Raw genomic sequence first — 15189 nt, 5'->3', positions numbered from 1 at the left:
AATAAATTGTGGGTAACGAAGAAGAAAAGTTTATTTTTTTTTCTTATTCTTTTTTTTTTTCACTGAGTAAAGAAAATGTAAGTAGTTAGAAATGGAAGAACTAATCACTGGATTTGCAAAAGTTTGCGAAACCCTTGCAAAGTCTTCATTAGACATTCAAATGTATGTTTTTGCACTTTAGAAAGTTGTTGCAATAAGTTTGCCTGGACACAAAATCTTGATTAAAAGATACAATGTGTACAGTGTGCTCTTTGGAGAAAGAACTAATCACTGGATTTGCAAAAGTTTTCAAAACTCTTGCGAAGTCTTCAATAGACACTTAGATATATATTTTTTGCACTGAGAAACCAATTTTGCAACTAGTGTGTCTGAAAAATCATGTTTATAAGATACCAGGTTGATACAATGTGCTATTTTGAGGAAGAACTAATCACTGGATTTGCAAAAGTTTGCGAAACTCTTGCGAAGTCTTCGTTAGACATTCAAATGTATGTTTTTGCACTGAGAAACCATTTTTGCAAGTAGTTTGCCTGGAAACAAAATCTTGTTTAAAAGATACCAGGTTGATACAATGTGCTCTTTTGAGAAAACTGATCACTGGATTTGCAAAAGTTTGCAAAACTCTTAACACTTTTGACATTATTTATAAGGCAAGCATAGCAGTTTTACATACTGTACGACATTTGCTCAAGCAATCAGGTTGTGCGCTCACTGCATGCTGCAATCAATCTTATCAATCTCTGAAGATGTAGGAAAGAGTGCTTACCCATGGTTTACAGTGGACAGTTAGGGATATATGGCGGTGAATTAAGAAAGCCTTTAATTCATTTCCTCAATTTGAATTGTATTTGAGCTGAGGAAGCCAACAGGATGCAAAATTGAAATTAAAATGAAAACACAAGGAACCAAAACTACAATTCTAAGTAAATAAATAAAAATAATAAATAAAAAGTTCAAAGTTCACAGTTCAAAGTCTATGAATTTAATGTTTTTTGTTTTGTTTTAATTCTTAATTGGTGCATTGTGAGATGTTGATTACCTAGGGTTAATTACTATACCAGAGTAAAGTACAAATAGTGTGAAACATTCACATTTTGGAGAAATCTAGTTTAATTTCTTATTTTCTTGCAGCCAGCTGTTTGTATGATTATTTCTGTGGTGCTAGTGGCAGGCCAGCATATTTATACTGTTTCAGGAAGGAAAACATGTCAGTATTCAGCCAAATTGTCATCAAAAAACCAAGTTTGCTCTCTATATTCTCTGTAGTTACTGCGGAAGCCTGACCAGAGGTCACTTCTAAGATACTTGAAGTGCTTTGAAGTTGCCGAATTGATTTCCTCTCTGAGCCTTGTCCTAGATTTCAGCTTTCATGAAGACATGAGCTTAGGAAATCTGTTTGCTCAAAAATAAAAAAATGAAATAAAATAAAAAACAAACTAATGATACAGCAGAGTGGAAGAGGAATATTACAGTTTTCTGAATCTTCTGGCTTTCAGTTGGGAAATCAACTCCTACACGTTTTTGACAAATCTCCATCGGTGCGACTCACCGCAGTGTAATCCGTTCCTGCACGGACAAGACGTTTAGCTGAACGCCGGTATTCCCGCAAGAAACACAGTTATTTTCACTTCAGGAAAAATGAAGTTTGATAACTCAGGATGGAGTTGTGGCATTTTTGACAGCACTTCGAGCTAATTCTCCTCAGGAAAGCTCGCTGCAATTACCTGCCGCTTTTTCTGGGCACTTTAACTGTGAAGAGAGCTACAATTTTCACTCCCACAGCAAAAGTACGGCCTCCTCTCTCTCCGCGAGTCTCCAGCCGGCTTTAAAGTGAGCTGAGATTGACATTTCTTGGTGACCCGAAAGTCCAGAGAGGATTTTATTTATTTATTTATTTATTTTATATTCTAGAAGCTGCCAGCCTGGGTGTTACATAAGAATGAAAAGGATGAGACTGGACAGCAGCAGGGTTAGTATTGTATATTAAAGATAAAAATAAGATGAAAACTATTGACACATAAGTTAAAAGTAACATTTTCATAAACTAATTAAATTAATTAACATGAACAGAAAAATTAACAACTAATATTTGTGGCTAAAAAATGAAATGATATAATGATAAAATGCTAAATATGAATGATGAAAAAAAAAGTCTTCAGTGATGGTTGTTAACACAAGTTGCATCTTCATAATGACAAATGACTATAGGTTTGTCCAGAATGAATAGTGTCAAACCTTTTTTTTAAGTATTTAGTTTAAATTGATCTCCAGTAAACTTTTGTAATGAAGCACAATTATTCAAGTACCAGTGTTTTTTTAAATAAAATAAAACTAAAAATTAAATAATAATAATAATAATAATTATAATTATTATTATAAATTGAAATAAAGCTATAATATATATGTAAAACTTAGGAATGTTGCCTTGGTATTTAACTGAAATAATGAGTTTAAAGTACTTTAATTATTATAACTAAAATTTAAATAAAATTATTTATTCCAGTTGAATAAAACTATTTATTTCAATGTATATTATAATTAAAACTTGTGAATTTAAATATAAAACAAACTAATAAAAATTACAAAAACACATAATAATATTGCTAAAACTTAAAGTTAAATTTAAATTAAATATTTGTACTTAAAATAATACATTTCCCCAAAATAATACTTTATAATGGATATAATGAAGCACAATTACTCAAGTACCAGTGTACCAGTAAAATAAAGCTGAAAAAACAAATATGCATTTTAAATAAAATACTAAAACTAAAATACAAAATAAATTAAAGCTAAATATAAATCTAAATACAAAAAAGACCACACCATATAATGAAATTTAAACTTAGACTACTAAATAAAAAAGTTATTTAAAATTTAAGATTCACCATATCATGAGTGAGAAAATTTTCTCTATAAATCTTTCAAGTATTCCACATTTTATAATTCAGCTGGATTTGAAAACTTATCTGTATGCTGCTCGTCTTTCCACACTTGACCTATTTTCAGTGCTTCTATCATTGAATCTGTGTGAGTATCTGTGTTGATACGACTGACTGTTCAAGATATTTTTATAGTTGACAGAAAAGCACAGACACATCTGGCCCAAAAAAAATGTTCTGTTGTTGCCTATGCAATAATTAGAGCCCTCGCTTAAACCAGTTTCAGGATCTCATCGGTATTACGAAAAGGTAGAGACAACAATCTGCTTGGACATGAATAATTCAGCATTTTTTTTCTGGGAACATCTTTTTTTTTACCAGTCATCTCATTTAGTACAGCCCTAAATCTTAAATGTGCATCTCTATGAAATATGATGTGATGTATTGTTATGAGGCATCTGTAAACAAACCTATAAATTACTATAAATCGCCTCTGTCTGCTCCAGAATTGTATGTTGCATACATGAAAGTATACACTGTGTTCTTGCTTAGAGAGAGAGAAAAAAAGCACAACAGTAAATGGTCAGGAAACATCAGTGTTCAGTTCTCTCTGAAATATCAGCCCCACACATGTCGATGGGGGCCTGTCAGAATATGAAGGTCATTTGTCAGTGCTCCCAGGTGACATGCCTCTCCCGCGGCGGGACGCCCTGCAGTTACACACGTTACTGGTGCAGCAGCTGAGATGGGACTTGTACATATCTCCCTCATACATTGCAACGAAACAGCAAAGCAAAATTTCCTAATTTAATTGATTTCAAATGGCACATTGGTTCCCTGGATAAAATTTAATTAAAAACTTATACAGTATAACAAATCATAAATAACATCACAACATTTCTAATAATAAATTACATACTTACTTATTTATTAATTAATTATATATATTATTTTATTTATTAATTTATTTCTCTGTCAGAAATGAAGCAGGTGTTGTAATGAGTGAAACATTCTAAATAATAATAATAAAGTGTTATTTTAGTGTCAATATTTTTATTGAAACTATCAATATTATTTGAAAACATACTATTTTTTTTTATACATCCATTGCTTCATTCTTGATATAAAATAAAATAATAAAATAAATGTCAAAATCCATGTTGTTGTTTTTTTATTATTTAAAAGATATTTAAAATGTTTATAAACAACAAAAACTTCTTTTATATATAATAAAATCAATGCAATGCTGATCGCATGCCTAAATAAACCATTAGAAAAATAAGTTAAATCTAAATTAATAACTTGTTGAACATTCTGGGAAAACATATGGAGGGCCAAATTACTCAAAATGATTGAATATACATTTCAAAAGAAAAGTAAAGAAAAGAGTAAATGTGACATCCATGAAAGAAAGAAAGAAAGGAAGAAAGAGAAAGAAAGAAAAACAAAGAAAAAGAAAACTGGCGAATGGATAAATGAATGACTCGATGCTACTATAAATCACACACAGAATCTTCATAATGTAAGGAAGTTTGGAACATTTTAACTGTGTTTTCATAAGAAATAAACAACTGATTCTAGACATTAAAACTAATTATATTTTACAGCGCAACCCAACACCATAACATATTTACTCACTGAAAACTGTTATTGATAACTGATATTGACTCATTTACATTAATGCAGTGGTGTCCCGCATGGCGACCAGTAGGCTCTGCGTTTCAGGTCTTAGGGCAACATATCTAATCAGTACAGTACAGCATCTTGCCTCCTCAGCACATTGGCTCTGAATGGAGAGGGATATATGACCGGAGGCAATGAATGGATTGAGCCATCAGCTCATGTTGATCTCTGCTGGTTATAATTCTAAAATCCATTTACTGTAGCAATACAGGTTTATAGGCAACTTCATTTTTAAAGGGGAAATGGATACACAAGTACATTAATCAGTGAATATTATTCAAAAATGTGTATATCTACTTTATAGAAAATATAATATAAAATATAAATACTGTATTCTGAAAATATCCCAAAATCACCCTGGTAATACTCAGTGTCTGTGATACTCATTCTGATTGGTGGGTTTCATTTAAAGGATTGTGGGTACTGTAGTACTAATGTACCTGAAATTCTGCTACTGGAAATTGAAGTTTCCTTTTTGTCTGATGTCACCAAGGCTTCTTTGTCACAACTGAAACAATTAAGTTTGATCAAATTAATCGCAAATCCTTCATTGTTGTTGTTGTTGTTTTTTCTCTCTCTCTTTTACTGAATATCCAGTTTTACTTGGATTACATTACATAAGTAAATTAGGTTGTAAATTCACTTTCTTGTAGACCTTAGCCTCACAGAAATCACTTTTAAATCAAGCAGCTTTTCGTTGGTCAACGCATCAAATTTGCCTGACCAACTTGAACATGAGATAAATCTGCATGGGGAAATGTTTCACCCTCAATTGAAACTCTTGGATTAGTAATCATCGACAACACTTGGATGACCTGAGGGTGAGTAAATTGTCAGTCAATTTTTAACTTTTGGATGAACTATTCCTTTAAGTCACAGCCCCAGTCTTGAGGTTGACTGATTTCTCTGTTAATTTGCGCTCACTGACTAGAGTAACCATATGCATTGGAGTTAAACACACCAGCGTTTTTATCAGGCCGCCATGAACCAGAGTGAACTGAGCCAGTCAAGGTCACTGTCTGCCCCTGCAAATTACCTTGGGATAGTGGATATCTTCCGTCATGACTCAGACACAAGAGCTGAAGGTAATAGCTCAGAAGAGATGGACTTAGGAGGGAGTGAATGAGATTTTAAGGGGCTTGTATTTCCTTTATCTCAGCTTAGAGACCAAACAGAAACCCAATCATTCCCCTTGAACAAAGTTTGACTTTGAGAATGGAAGGACATTGGGGAAGACCTGACACAAAAACAAAAGGCCCCGTTCAAGTCAAAGAACCGCATGAAAAACGGGTGAAGAACCCAATAGGCCGGCTATCTGGTTTAACTAAGGATATATTGATGGTTTACTCTCCAAAATTGCTTGCGTCAGTGCAATGCCTTTAAAATTAACTGAAGGGCTGCTTTATGCCTCCCATTCTGTTTTTTAATCAATGTAGATGGAGCAGCTAAAGTATTCATATTAAAAGGATCTCAATAACTTTAGCTTGTCCTCTGCACCCTTGGCCTCATTACATACAGGTCGGTCAAGGACTGTCCATGCAAAAAATGCAACAATTGTACAGGGCTCACAGAGTTGTGGAAGGAAGGTTTGAGTACTTGTATAACAAAAGCATAATTTAGATTATTTAGTCATTTGACATGTTGTTTTACTTATTATTTAAAATAGTTAAATAATGGCTTTAATAACTGATCTGGCCAGTAGGGGTGGTGAAAAAAATCGATTAATGATACTGGTCTATCACCAATATAAAGTGAAACTTTGGAAAATGTTATTAGGATTTTGGGCGAATAAGAAAAATGCATTAGCATGAAAATATAAGGTTGTCATATTCTGCGGTGTATGGAGTGAGGCTGGTTGACAGGGGATGGAGGCCTGGCTGCTCTTCTGTCACTGCAGGCTTTCATCCACACTCCCCATGAAATCAGTACAAAGAACTCAATTAACACTTGCAGCCATGTTCCCTCCCTTCCCTGCAGAGGAAAGCCTTGGGATGAAAAGCAGTGGAGATTATGGGAGTCTCGTGTGACTCAGATTTAAGGATGGAAGGAGAATATTCATCAGCATTTGCTGTGGCTGCTTAAGAATTCGGTCTCTTGGAAATCACGAGACCAACTGACAGAAGGAACTGTAGATATTTGGATTAGATACAAATCTGTTTAATTGCTTGGCAAATAGATGTTCAAGAATTATAATTTCATGGATTTAGATTTGATTTCTATTTTAAATAATCTATTTAATTATCAATTGAATTTTCTATGTCTCATGTTATATAAAAAGTGAGTACGTCGGGGTCACCAAAGTGAATATGCATCTTCTGACGTCTTTGTGCATACGTGTTCTAGTTTGTTTGAATTTATCTTGTGTGTCGTCCCCTTGGGATGCGTGCAGAATGTTCTTTGCAGCTTTTTTAAATGTCATGTATGTTGAATATTTGACAGCTTTAATGTTTTGTGTGCAGTGTCCTACATATGAATAAGTAAATAGCATATGAATAGAGAATAAAAATAGAATCTATTTGCAGACATAACCTATATCACGTTATATATCAAAGTTATCAGTTTCACTTCATTCATTTTTTATATCTGTGAAGCTGGTTTTTGGTGTTTTAATATGCATGTATATGTATTTTCAAAAATGTATATTTTAGGAAACAATCTTGTTTAGCAGAATTTTTTTAAGATACTCTTTTCCATGCATTTAAAGTGAATGGGGATAACTGACAAAATGACAAAAGAGCACCATTTAATCGTCTTTAAAGTAGCTCATATGATTTTGGAATGTCAAATATTGTGAATTGTCAAAATTTCAAAATGTTCAGAATGTTTTTTTTTTTGTTTTGTTTTTGTTTTTTTAAGTGCAAATAAAAAGCTTAAGTCTTTTTTTGTGGCCAAAACAAAAAGGGTTTTGGAAGAGGATATGACAGAATTTGCATATGTGTGAACTATTCCTTTAACATGCTGTACTCTCTCCTGCTTTGACTGTGTAATAATAAGGTTTACATATTAATGAGATGCTTGTATACTAACGAAGCTCCATCAGCCTATTTAAAGGGGTCAGTGGTCAAGCTCTGTTCTCTTGCTGGTAATTACAAAAAGTACATGCTATCAAATTAAAAACCCAATAATACCAGTAATTAATACTTCAAAAAATACTATAAGTAGGCAATTATTGAAATTATCAAAAATTCAAATAATACATAATACATAAATAACAAAATTATTAACATAAAGACATTAGGGGGACGAGACATCCCAATAGTTAACTTAAAAAGTGTTTGCCTGTTAGGCTGACTCAAAATTAATTAGGATAAGAAAAGTGTGTTTTTTTATTGCTTAGTTTGTACATGATGATAAAAATGAGTCATTTAATAAATTAATTGAAAAAGAAATATTCGCTAATTTAGCTGTGATAGCACGACTATGAGAAAAAAGGACAAAAAGTTCCACGGTGTGAACTTTTTCCAAACTATTACTTAAAATTTTCACAGAACACATCAGATATTATGCACTAATTTATTGGGATAAAAAAAATGATTTAAAAAAATTATATATATATATATATATATATATATATATATAAATCAGGAATTCTTTGTAAAATATGCAATTTTATTTATGCATGTACTATTCAAATTTATTTAATGATTTCTTTCTTTGTGTGAACATTTGGGCAATGCTATGCAAATCTTCCCACATCATGACTTAGAAATGGGGCGTGTTAGAACGAGGCGTTTTAGGTAGGCGTGGTTGACTCTTAACTTTTATAAAGAATATATCTTTGGATTTGAGACTTTAGTCTTTGCAACTTTACAGATCTTCTTTATGCACCAAAAGCTTGTAACACGCCAAAGAGAAAGGAAAAATTGAAATCGCATCATATGACCCCTTTAAGTCTTTTCTTTTACAGCCGACCAGCGAGGACGATCTCTGCCCGATCTGCTATGCACACTCCATATCAGCCATCTTCAAGCCCTGCTCCCACAAATCCTGCAAGTGAGTTGCTGCCAACATCCTATCAACAGCTCCGTTCTTCCATTCACTCTTCCATTTAAGAGATTAACACCATGCCATTAAAGGCTTCAATGACCATTACTTATATAGAGCATAAACACTGCCTGAAATACTAAGGACATGTTTCCACTGTTGCGATACATTAATTCCACTGGCAGTGCTGGGTATATTACTTAAAAATTGCAGTCCATTAATGATTACAAATTACATGATGGAAATTTTAGTTTGTAATGTAATCTATTAGATTACAAACATCGAGTAATTTATTCTGACTACTTTTGGATTACTTTTAGATTACATTTGGCATAACATGTAACATTACATGATGCCAGGGTTTCACAAATTACTAATTTATTAAAAAATTCACAAAAACTAATTATATCATAAAAATGTCAAAATAAACTAATCAAAACTTATCAACCTACTTTCAAATATAAACAATCAAAATATAATATATATTTATATAAAAAATATTAATATTTTAATTAACAAACATCAGAGAACTCTGTTAATGTGTCATTAAATTATTAAAATATTACTTAAAATCTTAAAAAGGTTGTGTGGCCACTCCATTTTCCGACTGGTGTGTGCACTTTCATAAATCTGTAAAACTTTCCAAATGTAAGCAGTAGTTTTATTAAAATAAAGATGAATAATTTACTGCCATACACAATACAGTACGCAATTGTTAAAACAACTTGTACAGAATTCATCACACACTTCTTACTAACGCACACAGGCTGTTTATTTACTGCCATTGTGCGAATAATATGTAATCATGTAATCCATAAAAAGTGTAATCTGATTATGAGCACTTTAAAATGTAATATAATCTAACTGCAAGTACTAAAGCCAGCAGGCACGTCAATATAATATTGTTGATTTTGGTCGTTGGACATTGCATTTTGGTTGAGAATGAAAATTGGGTTGATGTCAATATTTGATGCCGATTTGACGTTAACTTAACGTTGGATTTTGGTTACACAACCAGCTGACGTTGGTATTGGACATCAAATTAACATTGACATTGAATTTTGTTCACCTGACGTCGCAACTGAAATTTTACCAAACATGGGTAACTTTTGGAATCTGATTACATTATCCAGATTACATGTAATCAGTTACTACCCAGTACTGTACACTGTTAATGCTGTGGTCTCAGCACTGCATTGAAGTTGTCGCAATACTGTTTGTATACATCAAAACCATGCTCTCAATGAAATCAGTTTTCTTGGCGGTTTGTTTTTGAGTCGCTTGACGTATATCGTGAAGCGCAGCACAGATAACTCTCGCTTTGACGTGACTCAGCACTCTTTAAGTGATTAAATGTCACTGACAGACAGATATCTTGCTCCCTCACTCACTTTGTCTTTTATTTCAGGGCCTGTATCAATCAGCACTTGATGAATAACAAGGACTGCTTCTTCTGCAAGGCCACTATCACTGGAGTGGATGATTACACCAAACCAGCCAGCTCTTAGTGCGCCCTTTACACACACACTCTCACACACACACATTTGGTGTTCAAAAATCCACATTATATACACTTTCCCCAAAGACTTCACTTCAAAAACACACATATTCAGGTTGGACTCTTTGTTTCCACTCAGTCCATGTATGGTCACCATTCTGTCACTGTTGTTTCTGCCAGCATTGCCCATCTGCACTGGCGTATCATAACATTTTGTCCTCTGACGAATGGAACAAGGCCTTGCAAGGCAATAGCTCTTCCCAGGTGTCTTTCTGATGAATGGATGAGATCCTGTTTAGAGCTGCATGCTCATGGTGCTTCTGAAGGAGCAGCTGAAAAGCTGAATGTGGAAGATCTGCTGATAGTGATGGAGAGTGTCTCGCCACTGTCTCAATCACTTCACATTTTGTCCCGGCTCTTTTTCTCATCTGATTTCTGATTTCATCTCCTCTCTGCTCATTTCTATTCTATCATTTCATCTCATCTTTTTTAGTCTTCTCATTTCTTCTCTCCATTTTTTTCATCTTTTTCTTGCTTCACCTTGTATTTTCTCATTTTGTCTCATCTTCATTTTTCATCTCATATCTACCTCTCTAATCTACTTTATTTTCCTGTCACCTTTTAGTCTCTGCCCATTTTGTCTCATCTCCTCTCTTGTTTTTTTTCCCTTTTTTTCTTATTCTTCTATCACATTCTTGTCTCTCATCGTCTCTTATTTTCTCCCATTAACATGTTTAGTCTCTGTGTTCTTCTCATGGTTTCATCTCACCTCTTTCTTATTTTCTCGTCTCATTCTTGTCTTTTCACGTCTCTTCCTGTCTCATTCTTGTCTCTTTTCTTATCTAATTCTTGTCTCTTCTAGTCTCATTCTTGTCTCTTCTTTTCTTGTCTCATTCTTGTCTCTTCTAGTCTCATTCTTGTCTCAATCTTGTCTCTTCTCATCTCATTCTTGTCTCTTCTTTTCTTGTCTCATTCTTTCTCTTCTTTTCTTGTCTTATTATTGTCTCTTCTCATCTCATTCTTGTCTCTTCTCTTCTCATACTTGTCTCATATTACATTCTCACCTAATTCTTACCTCATTCTCTATTCTTCTCATTCTTGTCTCTTCTCTTTTTGTCTCATTCTTGTCTCATCTTGTCTCCTTCTTGTGTCTTCTCATCTTATTCTTGTCTCTTCTCATACTTGTCTTCTATTCTCTTCTCATCTAATTCTCACCTCATTCTAGTCTCTTCTGTTCTCTTCTTATCTCATTCTTGTCTCTTCTCTTTTTGTCTCATTCTCATCTCATTCTTCTCTCTTCTCTTATTTTGTCTCTTCTCCTCTTATTCTCATCTCTTTCTCTTATCCTCTCTTCTCACAAACTCTGGTTATATTATCATATCAGGAAGTCAGAGTTAAACTCAGTACTAGTAAACAGTTTTTCACATCACTCTCTGTATTTGCTAATGTTTTTATACTCAATAATGACAGCCATATTTGACATAGATGACAACATGTAGTGTCACACTAAGCAGAACCTACAATCACTTTGGATTGTTGTACATGATTTTCTACATGAAAGAAACCAAGGAAAAAGAAACACATCTACATAAAGCTGTTACACGCGCATGTCTTCTAATATGTAATAAATGTCTTTTATTACATTTTTATAAAGCATCATACAAGATAAAAAAGACAGTTTTGGAGCATGGACAGTTTACACAGAGACGTAAATGCAATGTGAGACAGTGACAACAATTCCTGTTTGAGAGAAATCCTTTGATTTCCCACCAACACTTGTTCATTCTGCTCTCTGCTACATTTCTCCATTCGGACAGCTTTCACGTTTGATCTGTCGTTATAATGGTGTGGTGTTTGTGAATGTTCTCAAACAAGCCTCAGCTTTCTTCATACCCAGATCTTTCCTTCAGTCTGTTCCATTAGGAGTGCCTAGACTGCTGTTTTTGTTACAGAACACCAACAGACATCTAGATTTAAGTGCTTTGCTGCTGTGTGCATGGCGTTATCTTTCCCAGAATCCTTTGTTAATGGATTATGTTACACTCAGACTCTGCCTGCACTCAGAATCCATTGCCTTGCCACAGCTCCTTTAAAAGGATATTCAGCCTTTGACGACTGCAGTTTTCTACACCAAATAAAAGTCTAATGGTGCAGGCCAGTTTTAAAACCCACAAAAAATTTGATGGAGTGAGCCAAGACTGGAGGAGGACCGCAGATTTGACTGTCACAATACAGTATGCAATTGTTAAAACAACTTGTACAGAATTAATCATACACTTCTTACTAATGCACACAGACTGTTTATTTAACACACAGACAATTTGCTACGACCGATAAACCACTGAACTTCCAAACACTGTATAAAACTGAAAATAAGTATGAATTATCAAAACCAAAAGAGTATCTGGGTCACTACTTCTCTCATTTGGACTGTTAAAGCATTTCTCACAGTGTGGTGTTATATTGTTTTTAAAAAGGGGGTGCATGATATGAATGTAGGAGCCCCCTCTATAGTTTACTTAAAGTGTGTGTGCGCATTTGCGGTGAGCGTGTGCAGACGACTTTAATTTAAGGGTTTCCACTCTCAGGCATCTGCTATTGTTGTCAAAGGGAATTTTAGAGTAGTTAAGCAATATTTAAAGAACTGTTGTGTTTTGTTTTGTTTTGTTTTTTTAGAAAGAGAGAACATGGCAATTTTTGGTTCTTTCACTTTTGTGAGAGTGTACATGTATTGATGTATTATTAGCATTAAATTATTTATCCTAAATGCTGTCTGGTGTGCTTACTTTGTAGGTACTTTCCAATGTATATATTGGCTTACTAACGTATTTAAATACTGAAATACTAAATATATCCCACATTCATTCAACCCTGTTACTGGATGATTTTCTTCTCGATTTAAAATGGATATTGGAGTATTTCCACATCATAGTGAAAGGTAAGTATAATCTTGTTTTCAAAAATTTTGTTTTTTCAATTTGTATGTGTTCTAGATTAAAAAAATAAATAAATAAATAAATAAAAATTGGAGAATAAACAATTTTCACTCATAAATTGCAAGTAAGTTTTACAAACTATTACAATGAAATGGCACATTATATTTAGTGTAAAATGTTGATGTAGAAACACTGAAATAGTATTTTCTTGTAAAAATTTACTCCAATAACCATTGTTTTATTTACAACTTTGAAAAATCCTTTTTACTGTGTAGTTGACTTCATTCATTGAGCTCAACCATTCAACTTTGTTACCAATGTTATTGTAAGAAAAATGCTTAAACATAAAAAAAAAAAAAAAAAATCTTTAATTTATGGGAAATTTATGGCTTTTGTTCACCTTAAATATTTAACAATTAAGAGTTTAATTAAAATCTGCAACTGTGTTTCTTACAACCCTGTTACTCATTTGGGCATATTTTTATTTAAATGCACCATTTAACTTTGGATTTCATTAATAATTGCAATGAATATTTATATATTAAGTTAATATTTTGTTAATATAATTTTTTATACCATTTAAATGTCCAAAATATTGGCAGCAGAGTTGAAAAATTAGCAGACTTTTATCAGTTTTATATTAAAATTTAAACTGTTTTTTTTTTTTGTTTTTTGTTTTTTTTGTATTTAAATGCACCATGTAAACCTGAATGTCATTAATATTTGATACAATATGTATATGTATTAAAGCGGATTGCTTGAAAATAAAACCAATCTTATCAATGTTTCATACTTTTTAGGTATGTCCAAAATATGAGATGAAAAACAGGGTTTAAAAATAGCCAAACTATTATAAAATCAATGTTATGTTACGAATTTATAAAGATAGAATGAAAAAAAAAAATGGGTTCATATAATATTGTTTAACCTCTTGAGATTGGCAAACAATATCGTTTCATTTATCCATTGCTGATAAAAGCAGAAATGTACATTTTTAAAGAGCTTTAAGGCATATTTTGTATTTAAATCTGCCATTTAACCCTTAAACCTGAATTTCATTCATATTTCATCCAGTATTTATATCAGTTAAAGTTGACTGCTAGACAATAAAACCAAGCCAAGCAAGCTTTTAAACTATTCTATAACTATAAACTATAACTGGGTAACGGGTGAAAAATTTGCAGTCTTATAAAATCTATTTTATATTAAACATTTACAGTATAAATATAGAATGAACATTTAAATCACTTTGGGTTTATATATTAATGTAATATTTTGTTTAACTTTCTAAGCTTGATTATCTTAATGTATACAATGTATAAATTAATTTTGTTTAATTTATACATTGTTTATAAAAAGCAAAAATGCACATTTTTAGTTTTAAGACATATTTTGTATTTAAATGAACAATTTAACTCTGAATTTCATTATTTTATCCAATATTTACACTAATTGAAGTTGTTTGCTAGAAAATGAAACAAAGCCAATCAAGGTTTTATACAAAACAAATATAACACCAAAAAAAAATTAAAAAACACTAAAAATTTCAATTTTTTTTTTTTTTTTTTTTATTTATTTAAATGCACCATTTAACCCTTAATCCAAAATTCAATTATTATTTTATTCTATATTTATATTAATCAAGTTGATTGCTAGAAAATAAAATCAAGCCAATCAAGGTTTTATACTAATCAAATATGTAAAAAATATAGGTAACAGGGTTGAAAAATTGACACTCTTAGAAAAAAAAAATGTTACAAATGTATAATTATAGAATGAAAATAATACTCAGTTTGGGTTAATATATGGATATAATATTTAGTTTGACATCCTGAGATTAACAAACAACATTGTTTCAAACATAAAATAATTAAAACACCAACTTCAAACAAATTCAATCCCAATACATCACCCTATCCATTTCAACTACAAACATAAGCCAGTTGAGTTGCTAACAGAATTTGGTGTGTGATTGTGTGGCGATTTATTTATAGTACTTTCATTAGCTTATGTTTGTCTCAAGCATTACAGAGATCTAGCATCACTGTGTCAGACAGTGCTACATTTAATTTTAATGACAGCAACCTTGGCAGTGCACAGTAGCTGGTGGCCAAAACATTCCTCCTGTCTGTTCCAAAACAGGTTTTGCCAATTCAATGCTGTAAATAAGAGATGGTGTTTGTATCCCAAGGAGGACTCTGTGCTC

At 32.4% G+C, this 15189-nt stretch overlaps 1 protein-coding gene across 1 annotated transcript in view; it reads left to right on the top strand.

The window, feature by feature from the left end:
* LOC109091386 (E3 ubiquitin-protein ligase RNF123-like) overlaps positions 1-10921 on the top strand; it is a 121102-nt gene extending 110181 nt beyond the window's left edge. Inside the window, 2 exon segments of the mRNA XM_042749926.1 lie at positions 8473-8558; positions 9958-10921. Of these exon segments, the coding sequence (XP_042605860.1) occupies positions 8473-8558; positions 9958-10057 (186 nt within the window). The 3' untranslated portion in view covers positions 10058-10921.
* Positions 10922-15189: the final 4268 nt, after the last annotated feature.

This window comes from Cyprinus carpio, chromosome B22 (assembly GCF_018340385.1).
Source record: "Cyprinus carpio isolate SPL01 chromosome B22, ASM1834038v1, whole genome shotgun sequence".
Classification (NCBI taxonomy): domain Eukaryota; kingdom Metazoa; phylum Chordata; class Actinopteri; order Cypriniformes; family Cyprinidae; genus Cyprinus; species Cyprinus carpio.
The sequence above is the reverse complement of the archived record's forward strand: the minus strand, read 5'-3'. Positions and strand labels throughout refer to the sequence as shown.